The sequence below is a fragment of the Nesoenas mayeri genome (assembly GCF_963082525.1).
Source record: "Nesoenas mayeri genome assembly, chromosome: 14".
In the NCBI taxonomy this organism is placed as follows: domain Eukaryota; kingdom Metazoa; phylum Chordata; class Aves; order Columbiformes; family Columbidae; genus Nesoenas; species Nesoenas mayeri.
Window position 1 is genome coordinate 1,545,622 of NC_137556.1, and position 17,981 is coordinate 1,563,602.

The window sequence follows — 17,981 nt, forward strand, 5'->3', positions numbered from 1 at the left end:
GAGCAGCTGTGGGTTCTCAGTGCACACATGTGCGGAGGAGCAGGTGTCCTCAGCCCGAAGGTTGGGCTGAGATCAGAATTTAACATTATGCCATACGTTTTGGTAATGTCATGGCTGATTGCATTGTCTGCATACCGTGACAGTGTGCGCGGAGCAGGGATTTTGGAGGGTGACGTGCCGTGCAGAGAGCACAGCCTGCGCACACGTAGCTGCTGCGGGCGCTGTCTCTGTGCAGTCCTGATGAGATGTCCCCTCGTGTCAGTGATTGAGAGCCAGCCTTTTACTGGTAGCTTTACTATAAATTAATGCTCCTTAGGAGAACTTGCCAGAAAAAACACCACTTAATACAGAGAAAAGCCAAACATCGTTCTGACTGGAAAGAGACACTGGGATTTGTTTTGTGGCAGCAGGATGCTGCGCTGGGGGGTCTGGCCAGTTTGGCAGCTTCTTGTGGGTGTTACCTGTTTACACACCAGTGCCTTAGAATCACAGAAACAAACGTCCCTTCTTGTGACCTCCCGGCTCCGGGGGGAGAGTGACCTTTGAATGGTGCCTGTTCCTGCCATAACTGCCTGGGTTGTGATAAACTTGGTGTATTTGTGCTGCTGCTGTTTTCTCTAAGCTTGTGTTTCCTAAACCGGCTCCTCCGCATGCGGGGCCAGCGTTGCACCCCAGTCTGTGAGCGGCGGGCACGAGGAGTGGGCTGACACAGCTCTGTGCGCGGGGCTGGGGCAGAGCGCGTGCCAGAAACCTTGTCACTGCGGGTCCCCAGCACAGGCTCACGTTTTCTTTTAATCAAACTCCCAAGGAAAATGTTTCCATGGCTCAATTCCAGTGGAAACCGGGGCTTGTTTGGATTCAGACATTCCCCCTGCCCTGTTTTTTTGCCCAGCCAGCGGCACCATTTGGAAGTTCCAGGCTTAAATTTCCTGATCTGTTTTTGTCGTTCAATTATTTTACCTTTAGCCTGGAAACACTCAAGTGATCCCCCATGCAGGGTGGAACAGAAGGGACAGGTTTTTCTCCAGGCTGGTGCCCTGTAGCAGGAAGCGGCCCAGCGGGGGCAGCCCTGTCCCTCCCTGTTCTGGCCAGCTCTGGAGCGTGTGCTTTTTTGGGAAGGAGGGCTGGGGAACATCCTTTCCCACTGGAGGAGACAAATTGGTGGTTGCCTCTCCAAGCCCCGCAATCCCTCCCCGTGGGGCTCGCCTGTCCTCGTACAGGAAGCTGCTTCAACCACAGGACCTATTAGCTCGACCACAGTCTGTCGCTGTCGAACGCTTATTTTGAATGTATGTGCTGGGAACAAACGTTGCCCAGAAAAAGCTTTGTTTAATTTTTTTCTTCTTCCCTGCCGCGATGCTGTTGCTGTCGGTGGATTTAGAGCGTCTCTTCCTCTTGCAGCAGAGATGCAACACGTTGTTCTGCGTGGGAGCTCCAGAGCTGCTCTTAGCCGCTCGCGATGGCAGCGAGTGCTGAGGCGGTGGGTGGAAGGACGTGAGCTGGCAGATGCTGAAGCCGCGTGTGCCCTCCGCATCGGCAGAACAAACGAAAGCCTGAAGAATAACTCTTTCAGGAGGCCGGCGCAGTGTCAGGGCTCGTCGGCAGTGCTGTGCTGGCAGCTGGCAGCCAGTCCCCAGCGTTGCTGGAAGTCCGAAAGCTCCCGAAATATTGTCTACTGTAGCAGAATCCCGGCGCTGTCGCCAGCTGCGGGGAGACACGCAGCCCTGTCTCCGAGTGCCCCTGCTGTCCCCAGTCCTGTCATCTCGAGTCACCACCGTGCAAACCAAGGGCTGTTTTTCTGTCTGCAGGAGTGACAGTCGTGCTCATCTTCTTTCCTTCTCCTGCTCCTTTGGCTCGGAGGTTGGGAGGGGAAGAGATGGCATGACTCTGAATGGCTTCTCTTGGGTTGTGCAATTAAGAGGAATTTGGGAGGCTGAGGGAGGCGTGCAGGGTGTGGGCACGCTGTTTGTACCCCGCCTCTGTGGGGTAGGGGCAAATCTACATGATTAACTTTGATTATTCGGAACGTATCCTGGGTACATTTCAGGCTGTGGGTGGGAGAAGCTGCCCTGCTTGTTTCAGATCAGCTGCAACCCTCAGAAACAGTGTTGTCCTGTATCTGTGTTTTGATGTGGTGTGGCCTGCGCATTCACGGGCAGCCTCCTTATTGCTCCCTTTCCCCACTTTTGTGTAGCTTCATGTATAAACCTGAAGCTTTGCATTTGTATTAATGTATCGTAGAAGTGTCAGATGAGGAGGAGAGCCCATCTCTGCTCCCAGAGCAACTCAAGTGAGAAAAGAAAATCAGGAAGGTGCTGCTTCTCCTCGGTCCCAGCCATGGGCTTTCCTTCCAGAGCCTCTTCCCTGGCAGAAGCCGCCGTGTTCACCTCTGACTTGTGACATTTGGATGCAAAAGATGTGGCCAGACGGGGAAGCAGCACCCTCCAAAACAAGGTGACGGTGAGATTTTCAGAGGGCTGTGGAGCGCGGTGTCGGTGAGACCCGCGGGCTTCTCACACACAGCCCTGGTCGCTGGGCTGGGCTCCGGGCTGCCCAGGGCCCGTGGGGTCAGGGCTGCGGAGGCACCGCTTTGTTTAGATGTTCAGATTCCTTTGCGAAGCCAAAAAGCGTCCGTCTCCCACACACATGGAATTCCAGAGATGTCAGACAGCCGGAGAGAGGTTCCCATGGAGCACCCTGCCTCGGGGCGCAGCCTCCACAGCACGTTGTCACCGGGAGCCGGTGCTGGTTTCCATCGCGGGGCGGGGGGCTGCTCCCGTCCTCGCCTCCGCATGAGGTGCACGAGGAAGCTGTGCCACCACCACATTACGTGTGCAAGGAGGCATGTGGGGAATGTCCTCCCTGGTGTTTCGGCTGGTTCTTGCTGTAACAGCGAGGCAGGACACATCCCTCCGCTCCCGCTCGGCTGCGTTCGTGTCGGCCTGCGCGGGGCTGTACAGACACGCCTGCAGCCGCGGGCTGCCGAGAAGCATTTCCTGCAGCTCCTGGAAAAATCAAACCTTCCCGCAGCAGCAGCCAAGGTCGCTCAGGTTGTCAGAGAGGAGAGCGACCGGGTGGTGGTAGATCGGATGTGTTCCCGCAGGTGTGCGCGGAGCAGCACGGCCATGGCGGGGCAGCTCGGGTCGCAGGGATGTCGCTGGGCCTGTCATCCAGACCCCGCTGCCAGCAGGCTGAGCCCAGCCTGGGCTCCTAATACCAGCTGATCCTGGCTTTCAGCTTTGCCACAGTCACAAGGGCTCCTAGGAACACTCTCCTCCTCCCAAAGGGTGTTTCCAGCTTGTATTGGTGGCTGTAGGTTTCTTCTGTAGTTTCTTACGGAATGAATAGCTCTTTCAGCTTATCTTTTTGCTATATACTTTTTTTCAGACAGAGTTTTTCTTATTCTGTTGCCTTCAGTCTTCAGATTAAAGGCATTCTGTGCTAATAGATTGAGGCTTTCTGGAGGCACGTGTTAATAGGATATATAGCAGTTGGCTTATTAGCATGATGACTCTGGTCGAGCCCTTGCAGCTCAGTGGCTGTGGTGGGTAAAACTCCTATAGAAACAGGTGTCTTCCAGGCAGTATCACAAGGAGACTTGTCCAGTAGCTGCAAGAGCCGTTTGTGGAGATGCTGTGAGATGGTTGCACAAGGCAAACTGGGAAAAAGCACAGTGGTGACCGCAACGCCTGGGTTCCCATTATATCTCTGTTCCCTTGTCTAAATATATACTGAATGATAGTAATCAGGCAATAAATTCTGGAAACATATGTGGGAATTAGCTATGTTTATTTTAAGTGGTAACTAAAACAAATAATCTGGGCGGCTGATATCCAGAATGGCTTGTTTGGTATGATGGGGACCCGGATCCTTTTCTCCTTTCCAACATTCATTTTGAACTACCCCAGCTCTTTTCCACAGCGCTCCATAGGGGCAGGCACTCCATTTCTTTCCCGGCTTTGTGTTTTCCAGGTGTCTCCTCCTCCTCTTCACCGCAGGGTGGTAGGGAAGGGAATTGGTCCTGCTGGTCCCACCAGTGAGCGCAAGCTGGGCTGAACTTGGGAAAGTCTCTCATTAGATAAGGTGATCAGATTAGCCCATTGTCAGGCTTAATGGGGAAGTTCCATTAAATGAAAAACCTCAGCACCTTCTGAGTAAATATTTTTGAAAAGAAACCAACTAGGGTAGTCTGGTGTGTTTCTGTTTGTCTGTGTTTGGGTTTGGTTTTAAACAGACTGAAGGGTTATGTTTGTGTTTTGGGCTTTGCTTGCTTGAGTTTGAATAGTTCGTGGGGGATGGAATTCTCAGGCTGACGAAAAGCTGAACTTTCTCATCCTTTGAGGTCATTTTGGAGGAAATGTCTGTCATTCTTGGTTCCATAGTTTTCTCTGCTTTAACCAACTTTCCTTATTCTCAAAGGCAACGTTCATGTTTGCAAAACATTGTGTGTATAATGCCCCGCAAATCCTGTTTTGCTCCTTTGTAAACTCTCATTCAGGGCTTGTGGTATGGACAAAATGCATGTTCAATCCTTTCTTAATTAAGAAAGGCCTCACAATTAATTTATTAGGCTTTGTAAATGTTATAGGGAAATTGGTAAATAACAGCTTAAGAAGAGGGAGCCTGTGGGAATTTTGCTTTTACTATAAAAAGTCAGACAGGAATTTAAGCCAGAGAGGGTTGGTTTGTTTGCAGAACATTAAAGCTGATGTTGCATTCACAGGTTGCAAATGTATCATCTGGGATGTGGGTTGTATGGGAAAAGATGAGAAGCTCTACTCTCCCTTCAAACCTCGCTCAGAAAGTTGGCAAAACCCGATGATTTAAGGCTGTGTTTGATTCTGTAGAGGTGTTTAGTGTTTGTGTGGTGTTTCTGTAGGGAGGAAGGGCCGTGTCTGCGGTTCAGCTGTGGCTCCGCAGCGCAGGCGCGAGCGGGCTGCTGCACAAGGGGGACGCGTGGAGCGCGGGTCCCTGCTCCCAGTTCGCTGCTGGGAGCGCTCGGTGTGTTACTGGGCGGCCGGGACAATGTACCGGGAACCAGACACCACCTCGGCACCGGTAGCTTTGGTGCAGGAAGGCAGCTGAGGAGTTTGCCGAAGGAATTCTTTCCTTAAAAGGAGTTTTGCTTTCTCATTGAATCCCTGTTCACCTTCTTCTGGGCAGGTGTTCAGCGCGTTGGTTTTTTACAGGTGTGCAGCAGAGCATTTTCTTCCCCAAGATGAACGTGGGGTGTATGGGACATTTGGAAACATCGAAACTGGACCAATGATTTATTTATTTATAAACCCCCCCTGTTTTCCCAAAATGCTGAGCATTGCTCTTTGCAATGCCCTCACTGATCCCAGGGTTTGTGAATATCTCTTCAAAACAGGCCTAAAGCTTTCTAGGGAGTCATCACTTCAGGCAACACAACCTTTAGTTAGCACTAAAGGAGAGAACCTCAGCTTCTGAGTCGTCTTGCCCCTGTGATGGAAAGTGTCTTTCATTTCGATTTGGCGTGTCTTGGTGGTGACTCTGTATCTGGTTCCTTCCGTGATGTTTTTGCCTGCCTGGAGTGCAGCTGGGAGCCGCAGGGATATGAATAAAGGCTTGAGTGTCTGGGAAAATTCTTGGCATTCTTAGGAGAGCAGTTTAAAGGAGGGCAGAGAATTGTGGTGGGTTTATTTTCAGTGTGTGGTTTTTACCGGGGGAGATTGCAGGGTGGGCTGGGAGGGGGACTGCCCAGAGTGGTGGGGTGTACCTGGGGACAGAGCAGTGGAGGCAGAGGTGCCCGCACCACCATCCTGTCTGGCCACGTATCCCCACCAGAGCGAGAGACAGCAGAGGACCTGAAACGCAGCAGGTTGCTGTTGTAAACCAAGTGGTAAATCAGCAGAAACCCCACATCTAAAATTGTCTCTGTGGGCTTTGGCTTTTTTCCTCCCTTTCTTCTTTCCCCAGCCTGTTATTAAGTGCTCCTCAACGAGGATCTGGAATTTTAAGCACATGCTTAAGATTAGCTGAAAACCTTCAGAATGACGTGCTTGTACTTGGCAAAGCTGCTTGGGGTCAGGTGGCATTGAGGTGTGACAACCTCAGCCCAAGAGGTGCTGAGGTCCACATTAGGCCCCCCAGCTGAGCTCACGCTTACTGCTCCTAAGCCCTCTGTCCAGACTTACTGTGCTCGGCATCCTCTGTTGCTAGACAACCTCAAATCTGATCTTATTGCCTCTCCTGGGCCACTGCTTGGTAGACTGCGAAGTGCAGGCTCGTTCACTGATGCTGTGCTACATCTAGTAGTCCTTAGCCTGTGAGAACTAGAAAGATAATATTTTTTATGTGTGGAAGTGTCTATTTTGAATGTTGCTGGCACCACAGAGGTGCTTTTCAAACGCCAGGTGTGTTGTTGCTGTTACTGCCCCCCAGTCGCTGAGCTCAGCAAAAGAAACGTTTTCTTCATGGAAACCTGAGCCTGCACTTGCTGCTGCTCCTTTGCCCGTGTCAAGTGGCTCTTGTCGAGCGGGTGTTTGGGGACGGGGAAGGCTCTCCAGAGAGAGGAGGTGATTTGCCAGGTTTTTCTGTGTTGATCCAGAAACCGGGCCCAGCCCAGGGAGTGCCCGCTTGGACAAATAACCCGAATTTGGCTCCTGGCGCTGTTTGCCCAAAGGTCTCTGGGCAGGTACTCAACTGCCCCGTGACTCAGTTTACTTGTGAACTGAGGGTGAAACTGCCAGCGTCTCTGTAAGGAATCTTGCAGTGCTGCGTGTTTGGGGAGGTCCCCTCTGCATCACACCATTGTGAGGTTGGGGTAGGGACCCCAAAGCAGGACCGCGCTGTTCCATGGGTTTGTGGGCAGCTCGATTTTAATGCTAGAGTGAGGTTATGGTTGGACTCAATGACTCTTCCAACTGAAATGATTCTATGATTCTGAGCTGCCCGGTTGCTCATGGCCAGGCCATGCTGTACATGGGACCAGCTTGGATCTGATAGCCAGATCTCATTCAGTCCTTTCTCAGCTCAGCTGCAAATGAGACTCCCTGCATCAGGACCGAATAAGTTCCTGCTTCCGCACATTTCCATTCAGGAGGCAAGGGAACAGCACCTTACAAACCCCACTGGTATATACATTGATCTCTGTGTTGTGCGCATTGTTCTGGTGGTGGATTGTGGCCGGGGAACCAAGAAGGTGAGGTCATTGCTTGGTGAGTGTGAGCTGTCCCAGCCGTGCCGAGCAGCCCCTGCAGCGCCGCGGCCGCCCCGTTCACCACAGGAGAGCTGCGCAAGGCGCTGGGCGCACGGGAGCTTCTCCAGCTCTTCCTCTCGCCGCTCCCTGAGTCATGCTGATCGGGGAGCTGCAATCTGTCCGCTAGCGCTGCTTCATCTCTCTGTTTTGATTTGATTGCAAATTGGAAGGGAGCGGATCTGTCTCTGCTCTGCACTTCGCAGGGCGCCTGGCGCGCTGCTCCGTGACTCCACGTGCGCTCCCGCGGCGCCAAACGCCGTGTCCGTGGGTATATCCAGCACTGCGCAGCTGCTGATGGGCACTGGGGCTGTACCCAGGCTCAGTGAGAACGGGCGCTGCAAAGTGCTGGTGGATTTGGCGTGATTTAAGGTCAAGATGACAACTGGAATTGAGGAGTTTATAAGCAAAAGCGTGCCCTGGTAGTGGAAGGTTGCCGTGCAGAGCTTACGGCGCAGCCTCTTGCTGCGGAACGTGTAAGTGGCAGAAGGCCAGGCAGAGAGGAACCTCAAGTGCCCCTGGGCTCTTGGAACAAGAAGCTGGGCTGAGGACAGCCGCGGCTCTCCCTGGGCGCAGGGCTGGGGCTTGGGGAGCTGCTGGAGGGAGCATCTGATGCTCGTTGCTGAAGTGTAAACCCTTTCCATTTAGCAGACAGAAGAGATGACTGTGGTTCCCCTCTTTTTTCCCTGTTTGCTGCTTTGCCTTGGAAAATGTCAGCTCTTCGTCTCTCTCGTTTGTGGTTTGCTAGGCTGTAGAAAGGAGAAAAGGCACATTAGATACAGAAAAGTGCTGTGTTTTCCCTTGGGGTATAAAACTAGGAGTCGTCTTCACTCACGTCATGGTTTAGCTGATAAACAGCAGCGTGTTTTTTGCTCTTGGTTTTACAGGGCATATTCACATGTTGCTTGTACAGCAATGAGTAGATTTACACTATAACTCCCATCATGCTAAGTTATTTTAAAGAAATAAATATCACCATTTTAAAAAAAAGAAATATCACTACTTATGATTGTGGCATTCAGTTACGCTTTTGTTTATCCATATGCTTTCACCTGCTTCATTCAGGAAAACAAAACTCCGAGGGTTGTCTCAAGCAGAGAACATGAGCATATGTCACCAAAGAGCACTTCTTGTTGAGATCGACTGAAAAAAACTATACTTCTCAGTATCTTTTAACCAGCTGATGTCAGCATGGCGTTTTATATCCAAGTCCCAGTCTGTTCATACAGCTCCTGGTGTAAGAGCAAGAGCAGAGGCAGCGCATTGGAGAGCGAAGCGAGCTGCTCTGCTCTGCCCCGGGAGCCCCCGTGGGGCAGACGGTCCTGGGGGGCTGCACGGGGTGCTGAGCTCCTCGCTGCCGACACCTCCGTGGGCTGTGCAGCCAGCCATGAGGCCGCTTTTCCTCTGAGAAGTTGCTGACAAATGTAATGACGCAAAGTGAAACCGGTGCTAATTTGGAGGTGAAGCATGAAGAGAAACTGCGATCAGGTTTTTTATTTTCTGAAGGATCGTAGGCACACCGGTTGGTGCTGTAGCCTGACGCACTTCTCACAGGTTTCCTCAATCCCTCTGTCTACTAGGAAGAGCCTAATTAATATGTGAATGCTGTGTTGAGCCTCCTATAGCGATCTGGATTTGGTCTCTCTGCTGCCTTTTCTTGTCTCACTCGCAATAAGGAGGCGAATAACGTATGATCTCCTACGGATGTGGTTTGTGGGCAGCTGCCCACAGCAACGCTGCCTCCTGCGTCCTCCCAGCAGGGCTCAGTGCGCGGGACCCTGCTGCGGATGGCCTTGGGAAGCTGATGTGGGTTTCAAAGGCCATTTTCGGTTCCTGGGGCAGGTTCGTGCCGTCCTGCATCCCCAGGGCATCCCCAGCGCCGCACGGAGCGTGGCTGGTGCCGCACAGCGGGTTTGAAGGGCTATGTTTGGAGGTTTCTTTTCAGTCCTGCGGTGCTCAGCGAAATCTGGCCGTCTGTGTGACCAAGGGCACATCTGTCTTTCTGCTGCGTGGCAAGAGAAGGGTGCTGTGACATATTGTCAAACCAGAGCCAAAGATGGATTTCCCTCCGGGGTGGCTGTTGTTCCCACGGCTGTGCCCCCAGATGCCATTTGTGTTCCTGTTGCCTTGGTGGACTCTGCTCCTCAGCCCTGAGGAGCATCCGTGAAAATGTTTAAAGGACTTTGGATTAATAAATTCTGCTCTGACCTGATGACTGTCTTGTTTCCCACCAAATTTCAGATTCAAAATACAATTTTTTTCCCCTTGTGTCTCTGCTTCAAACCCCAAAGATCAACTCAAGGCACAGAAAATCTTCAAAGAGCACATTCAAAGGCTTCGAGTGAAACTCTGGTAGCTGCCCATTGTGGGATGCAATTAGTGACTCAAGAAGCGATCGGGACTGCAGTGGCTGTTTATAGTGGGAGTTGGCACCTGGGGCCACCCCAAACGGTAATTATGGTGGTGTGAGATGCTGAGATGGGCCGCAGGGAGGGTCGGCTGCCTCCCGGCTGTTTGCGTCCGCAGGACGGGGTCTTGCCCAGTGGGAAGCAGCAGTGTTGTCTTTCCAGGGTGTGAGATGAGGGACCTGATTGTCACTGGGCACTGTGGGGGGTGGGAGCGTTGGCAGGGACCGGAGTGACTGGCAGGGGCAGAGCTGAGCTCCCGCCGGCTCTCACCGTCACCAAACCCCCCCAGCTCTGCCACGGACCCCGTCCCGCAGGGCGGGCACAGCACCGGCACCAAACCTGCAAAACGGCCCACTGGAATTCTTAACTTTTAGAATCATTTCAGTGGAAGAGACCCTCAGGATCATCGAGTCCAACCATAACCTGACTCTAGCACTAACCCATGTCCCTAAGAACCTCATTTAAGTGCCTTTTAAACCCCTCCAGGGATGGTGACTCCAGCACTGCCCTGGGCAGTCTGTTCCAATGCCCCACAGCCCTTTCCATGAAGAACTTTTTCCTGATATCCAATCTAAACCTCCCCTGGTGCAACTTGAGGCCATTTCCTCTTGTCCTATCACTTGCTACTTTAAAACTAAAGCAATAAGCCCCCCCACACCGCTGCATTACTGCTGCCCTCATTTATCGCAGCATTTGTATTCAGGATTGATTATTTATGCTGAGCCTAGCAGGCTGGCCGCTCCTGCTGGAAAGAATTCAATGTTGAGCGTGACCTTGCTGTCGTTGCTGGCGGGTGAGCTGTGTCCGTCTGTCCTTGGGCCACCTTGGAGCGGAGCAGCCGAAGGATGGGACTCGCACGGTGGCTGCGGGAAGAGGTGCTGGTGGGTGCTCATTGGGGTGCTGGGTACATTCCTCCCTAGGGCCAGTCAACGCACCATACAGCACAAGTGAACAGAGAAGTTGTTTGTATTCCCAAGGCTGTCAACTTTGTGAGCTCCATGGATTGGAGAGAAAGAATAAAACAGGGAAAACTTATTTTTTCCATGTTTTTCTTAGTCTTATGACTTTGCAGCAGTTGTTGTGGTTGTTTGTCCTAACACAGCAACGGGAGCAGGATCCCTTTGGAGGCTGAGCGACAGCTGAACACGCTGCACGCACAGCAAACGGGTTTCTGCTTTGGAATCATCAGCGTCTTGAACCTGAACCAGGTTGTTATTGCTGCTTACAGAAATAAAAGGAAACCACATTTCAAGGTCACCGACAAAGACATTTCACTGAAGTTTGGCCTGTTGGTTTAGCAGCTTTAAGAGATGACGAGCGGTTTTGAGTCAGTGTATTCTTGTCCCGTAATGAGCAGAAACCGAACGCCAAAAAAAGAAGAGGAAAAGAAGGGCCTGTGCGAACACATTTGGGTTTCCTCTCTGGAGCATGACTGAGTTCTCAATGCAGCCTCTCCTAGCTGGAGCCTATTTTAAAATGCAGCCTTGCTGAGCTGGAGCCTATTTTAAAATCCCGAGCAGTGGTGCTGCCTGTTGCCTGGAAACCTCCTCCCAGCCTCGGGCACTCTCAGCCCCATCATCACCATCGACAGCCTTTATTTATTATAATTTCCCTTCCCAAATGTCATCCCAGGCTTCTGGTTTGTCTGCTTGTGGGTGTTTTTTTTTGTTGTTGTGTTTATTATTTACAATGAAAAGACCCAAAGTGTAACTGTCAGGCCGGGTGACTCTGGGAACGGCTCTGTTGGCCGCCGCTGCGTTGCAGTGCTGGGAACTGGCATCTGAAGTTCCAAGGGGCGGATGGGGCCATGAGCCCCCAGCTCTGCCGGTGCACGCAGTGGCTCTTCTGTAAGGGGATAACAAACCTGAAGAGCTCAGAGCCGGGGAATCACCTGCACTTGGGGTCTGTCCCTGCAGACGCTCAGTGTGGTGACGGATGGATGGATGGAAGAAAGTTTAAATTGGAGCTTTCCCTATCTTAGGGGCTCTTTTTAATTCACCTAAACTCTTGGCTACCTTAAAACCGTAACTGATGCTATCTCTCCCACAGGAAAACTTTAAATGGTTGCTATTTCCACTTAGTTAGTGAGAACGATCGATCCTGATGGGATGCAACAGAATTGATTGCAGGAGCCCCGCTCCAATTTGGTTGTGTTTCTGTCCCTTGGGAGAGCGTGGGGCTGAAATAGTCTGAAAGTTGGTAACAAATGCTAAGCAGGCGAGCCAGGATGTTTGGGTGTGAGACGTAAGAGCTGCTTCAGCTGTTCACAAGTTGTTCTTGTGATAGAAATGGTTTATTTTACAAAACTGAGACTATTTGCTCTACCCAAGGCAGAACTAAAGGGAACTTCGACTCGAAATGCAATTGAGCAAAGGTTTATGTTTTGTTTAGCAATCTTGTTGCAGGTGTAGAGCAACATGCAAGGCTTACCATGGCGTTTCTTTTATTTTCCTCTGGAGTTAATTTAGATTTGACAGCCTGCTAAGGCTCTTCTCAGGGAATGCTCGTCTCATCGTCTTAGTGCTGGGGTGTGAAGTCTGAACTGTCAGGGACAGAACCTGAGCCAGACGTCCCCATCTTCCACTGCATGCTGGTGATTAAGAGAAACAGACTCATTTACCAAAGAAACCGCGAGGGTCAATGAATCGTGCTCTGAAAACGTGTCCGTGCTTCTCCAGGGCAGGATGAGAGCGTTCGAGAGGCTGCGGCAGCGGCGGGTCCCTGCGCTCAGCGCCGCTCGCTTGTGCAGAGAGGCAGCAACGTCCATGGAAATATTTGTGCAAATCCAATCTCCTCTATTGGTAACCACTAGAAACAGGAATGGCCCTTCTGTTGAATCTGCTCTTCTGGAATTACGGCAGGTCTGGGCTGCCTAACACAGGGCGTAGACCTGTTGTCTCCTCGGGTGTTTATTGTAGTTTCTAAGCAAACTTCCTCCAGGTGATCAGCTGAGTCTTCCTCTGGGGAGGGAGGAGGCAGGAGGAGGAACAACATGCATATGGGGGAGGCAACGGTGGAAAACTGCTCACAGATGGCAGAGCCAGAGGGTTCCTGGCCCTGCCTGTGCGCCCAGCACCCCCGAGCTAATAAAGCCCTGCTGCTGATGGCAGGAGCAGAGGAACACAATCAGCGACTTGGGAGGAAAACGCTGAGTTGGTCGAGCTGAATTCACTGCTGCAGGGTTTAAGAAAATAAAATGAAAAAGGATGAGGAGGAGTGAGTGCTAAAACACACAGTGGTGGGGTTTCCTTTGCTAATCTCTCCCAGCTGCGTGCCGTTGGAGTTCATGCTGGTGTTTTTTCTCCGTAGCCTGGTGGCTTGGTTCTCTCAGTTCCCCATTGCGAGCAGCATGTTTTCCTCTCTCTCTCTTGGTGGCTGTTGGAGGGTTTGCCCCGTGGCTGCCAAAACAGCAGCTCCCGTGTCAGTGCCCGGGAGGGGGGTTGTTCCTTCGGCTCCTCTCGCCACCTCGGTGCGGTTTGCTCACCTGGCTTCTTCTCTCCACCAGAATGAAGAGAAGAGGAACCTCTCCCTGGGGGGCCATGTGGGCTTCGACAGCCTCCCCGACCAGCTGGTCAGCAAGTCTGTCACACAAGGCTTCAGCTTCAACATCCTCTGCGTGGGTGAGCAGCGTCCCCTGCAAACCGACACGGACCGAGCTGGCGCCACGGGGGGGCTGGGACCAGAGCTTCTGGTGTGTCCTGCTGTGCCGTGGGCCTCAGCAGTGACTTCAAACGAGTCAGAAATCCCTCATGCTTCAAAAATACATTTAAATGTCCGTGAAGTTGAGCTCTCTGGAGCTTGGTGCTTCCAAGCTGTGACTTTCGCAAGTGACTCTTGAAGATTTATTGCCCCAAATTAGAAATACTTTTGGGAAAAGCTTTAGTGGGTCAACTTGCTGCCTTTGAGGAGTGGGTGGGAGGAAAAGCAATTGGGCGATGCTGTCGGCTGCACAGGCTGCCCTCTCATCTCAAAGATGACACGTCCATGACATCTCTGTGCAGAATGGGACCATCTTGGGCAGTTTGGATGCACACAAGGCAGCTCAGCCTTGTGTGGGGCTTGCTAGTCTCTTCAGAGCGGTGTGTGGATGGAGGGGAAAGGGTTCCGGCAGAGTGGGACACACGGCACTGCGGGGTTGAGGCTGTGGAAGAGGGACAAGCTGCTTTAAGGCTTCCAGGCAGGCCGAAGTTCAGCTGCACAGCCAAATCATGAACCTTTATCCAGAGTCTTTTCTGCTGCAAAAAGATTTGTTCAGTCTGCTGGAAGTTGTCCCAGCAGGTTCAGAGCTGCCTGCTTATTTCTCTGTGCTGAAATTCCCAGATTCGCAGCCCAAAAAACAAAATAGCCAGTTCCCCAGAGACTTCAATGGCAAGATAAAGCAAAGAGAGAAAATGGTAAAGCAGCCTGTTGAAGTCAGAAATCTCACAGGAAGGAGAGGAAACCTCATTGTCAGACTTCCCTGTCCCCTCCACAGCCCACCCAGCACCCGTTGCCTTGTGCCGATCTGCAGGGTTCCCTGGGGCTGTCGCTGTGTTTGGGATGGCCCACAGCTGACCCAGATAGTCCTGTCAGAAGGAGCAGCTGAGTTTTACTCCTTCTCACCTGAACACTCAAAAGACTCTAAAACTTTGCTCTCCCCAGCCTCTCCGGTGCGGGATCCCCAGCCTCTCCGGTGCGGGATCCCCAGCCTCTCCGGTGCGGGATCCCCAGCCAAGCGGGGTACACGGAGGGGAGGATCCTGCGTTTTGCTGTGTGGTCCTCGCTGGGAGATGAGACCAGAGTGCTCTGTGTTTGCTTTGTGTTAAGCAGGGGTGGCCTTCAAGAATGCGGTTACCTTTGTGACAATGATATGTCTGTCCACGAGCAATTTGTAGTAACCTTTCACAGTGTAATTTAGTTCTGCTCTGTAATTACTGTTCTTTGTGACAAATTCCTGCTGCAGTGAGCTGATGATTTCTCCTTCCTAGGTGAGACCGGCATTGGGAAATCCACACTAATGAATACGCTCTTCAATACCACGTTTGAGACGGAGGAAGCCAGTCACTACGAGAGCGCGGTTCGCTTGCGGCCACGGACCTATGACTTGCAGGAGAGCAACGTCCACCTGAAGCTGACGATTGTGGACGCGGTTGGATTTGGGGATCAGATAAATAAAGATGAAAGGCAGGTCTCGTGCCATCTGTTTGGCATTTCTGGGCTTGCTTAGGCATGAGCTGCCTGTGGTCCTGCCTGCAGCGCCGCAGAGGGGTGTCCGTGGTTCTGTTAATGGAGCAGCTCTCTACAGTGGCGCCGGTTTGTGGAGTGAGTGTAGAAGGAGTTGGGTGAGCAGCCAAAGACAGAGGTCACAGGAGGTCTCTGCAGCAGAGAATGGTGTCCTCTGGGAGCGTGAGCAGTTAACACGCTGTCCTCAGTGCAGGGTTGGGAATTATCTGTTCTGGCAGCGATCGGTGCCTCTGGACATGTCTCATTTAATTACATCTTGCTCAAGCTCCAGGTAAAGCCTTTCTGAGACTCCAAGGTCTCTCCTTGGTTATGTTGCGTTGCTGCAGCCAGATGGCTCAGCCCCGAGAACTGGGCACGGTTTGGAGTGTGGAAATAGTCATTTTTCCGTGCTCCGCTGTCCTTAGAGCAGGAGACTCCTGCAGCCTTTGGATTATGGAGTCTGCGTGTAAATGCCATGCTTGTCCTCTTCTAAGCATAAATTGTTTGAGTCTTATCACTTTTTAAATGATACCATATCAGTCTAGGAGAACTTCATAAGTGTTCAAACTCTTCAATTTTGAGCCCCAGTATCTGGGTTGCTAATGGTATGGTTTTAGTTACAGGCCTATTGTTGAGTACATTGATACGCAGTTTGAAAACTATTTGCAAGAAGAGCTGAAAATCCGCCGATCTCTCTTCAACTATCATGACACGAGGATTCACGTCTGCCTGTATTTCATCACCCCAACTGGGCACTCGCTCAAGTCCTTGGACCTGGTGACGATGAAGAAGTTGGATAGCAAGGTAAGGGGATGGCGACCTCTGTCTGGAAGTGGTGGTGCTTCTGTTAACATTGTCATGTGCAAGGTTTTGTTCTTTCCGTGGAGTCCTTCCTGCACATTAGCTGAGCCATTTTTAGGACTCTGGTAGAACTCTATCTGCCCTGGTGCTTGCTGAGGTCCTGTGCTTTATCTTCTCAGGTGAAAAACCCATTTTCCAGCTAGCTGTGTGAAGTCTAGAGTGTCCATCTCTGTAAGACTCTTATCCACATTAGTTTATGTTTATCAAAGCCATCAACTGCATCTTTATTAGCTTTCCTTTCCAGGTGTGCAGGTAAGGATGTGCTCCAGCTCCTGCGCAGCCACCTCCGCTGTCCTGATCTGTCAGCAGGGACAGAGGAGCTGGGGGGTGTCCCAGGGTGGGGGGCAGGACGGAGGAGCCCAGGGCTGGAGAGGTGTTGGCTGTGTGAGCTGCCACTGCTGGCAGTGCCAGGTGATCTGGACAGGAGATCACGATATCTTCTGAAAATATAAATATGGTGAGAAGTTCTTGAGGTCATAGGGATCCTACGAGTGGGTTGTGAGCGGGTCTGGCTGGGGGTTGTTTCTTTGTGCATAAGCTGTTCTGCCTCGGGGAGCAGTGGGGTTGTTTCTTAACCGGTCACTGCTGATGTTCCTGCAGCTCGGAGGTTTCTGACCCGCTTTTGACTGTCCCAGCTGGCTTCCAGGGAGCTGCAGGAGACTTCAGAGGTCACTGGTGACAGCAGCATCTCTTCTTTCCTTTGCAAGAATTTCCTCTCTTTCAGAGCAGTATTTGAGCAGCAAGGTGGTTCCTTTCAGGTGGCAGGTGCTGATCAGTCTGCAGAAGGGCCAGACAAGGTAGTCAGGACCCTGCAGTAACCGGGGATCCCGGGGTTACGTTTCGGGAGCGCTCTTTGCCCTGGCCGCTGTCCCCGTGCAGCTCCGTGGGACGTTCCCGGCGGGTGCGTTCCCCCCGCAGAGCCCCCGGGGCTGTTGGCCCCTTCTCCTCGGCCCCGCTCCAGAGCGGGCGCTGGCTCCTGGTGCCCTGGGCCCTGTGTCACCGTGGTGGCTCTTACACCCACTTCAGTAGGAGTCCGAAAACTTTCCCGTCAGAAACTCTTGTCTCTTGGTGCGATGCCAGCATTACGTGTTCCCAGAAATATGTATGGAGTGAAGTTTTGCATGATTCCCCGTGGTGCTGGTGGTCCCGCAAAGCTTGTCTCTGCCTTTCCTTCTGCATTCCCTACTTTTCGCGTCTCCCCGTGGCTGCCTTTAATGTGGTCCTTGGGTAGTACCAAAATAAATCCTTTGTGCAGAGATGGGAACGTTGTGCACACACAAGCTTTTTATACTTCTTAAACTTCCACTTAAAGAGTCCCCTCTGAAGTCATTTTATCCCTTTGCTCACATCTCCCTTCTTAGCACAGGGTGAGAACCTCTTGGATTTCACGGTGCGGTGGCCTCGCACGAGCATGCACATGGAAATGAATAAGCAAGTAGAGACTGTTGATCATGGAGGGTGTATTGGAGGTGATGCTTTGCTGCATGCTCTGCTGGCTCAGCCTCTGAGCCTGGTTTTAGCGAGGGTTTTGTAGGAACCGGGCTCAGTCACACCTTTGCTTTAGCGCGCCGCTGGCATGGCATCAGGTGTTGGGCAGGCTTTTGAGTCTGCGCGACCGTTTCAATAATGAATCTTGCTTTCAGTGTAAAGTTTACAAAACCCCTTCTGGGTAAAGCTGTTTTGTAAACAGAATCTCCCATTGTGCTGTAATACGGTATTTGTTTGGCTGAGCTCATGGCCAGCTGCTGTTTGGGGTGTTTAATTACAGCCAGGGCTAGAAGCATCTCCAGAACTGGATCTAGGGGGATGAAATGGGGCTGACTGGTAGCGGGGAGCATGCGTGATCTGGCAGGGTTGGCTTTCCATTGTGTTTAACCTGGGAAAAGGAGGAGATAAATGAATAAGATAAAGAAGATGGCATCTGTGTCAGAGGAGAAGGTGATTGATTGATTTAAAACAGCACTGCCCTGGAAAGTGAGCGCAGAGCCGTTCGCTGCCATGGGCATCCTGGTGTTCCCCGCTCGTTGTCCCTGAATAGTTTCTAATCAGTGTGTGCTGGTTACAAGCTGTGGCTAATTGCTTGCCCGTCCTGGGCGGTCACTGGCCCGTGGGGCCACGTGAGGCTGGTTTGTGCCTCTTCCCTTCAGTTTCCAAAGTGAGATTTGCCTGTTGGCTTCACCGGGACTTAGAGTTTGGAGATGGGGAAAACCCAGCTGTCTTCCACAGGGTAAAAATGCAGGTAGCCTTATTATGTTAGCAAAGTTGTTTTCTACCAAGTGACTTAGATGTGT

The 17,981-nt window shown here is 51.8% G+C and overlaps 1 protein-coding gene across 3 annotated transcripts in view; it reads left to right on the plus strand.

The window, feature by feature from the left end:
* The window catches only part of SEPTIN8 (septin 8), a gene marked incomplete at both ends in the record, with an annotated part of 37,506 nt that overhangs the window by 3,062 nt on the left and 16,463 nt on the right, over nt 1–17,981 (plus strand). For 2 of the 3 annotated variants that reach the window (XM_080353107.1, XM_080353108.1), the window contains 3 exons: nt 13,133–13,247; nt 14,595–14,799; nt 15,447–15,633. In XM_080353107.1, the coding sequence (XP_080209233.1) occupies nt 13,133–13,247; nt 14,595–14,799; nt 15,447–15,633 (507 nt within the window). The remainder of the gene's footprint in view (nt 1–13,132; nt 13,248–14,594; nt 14,800–15,446; nt 15,634–17,981) is intronic. The other variant, XM_080353109.1, reaches the window with a different exon arrangement.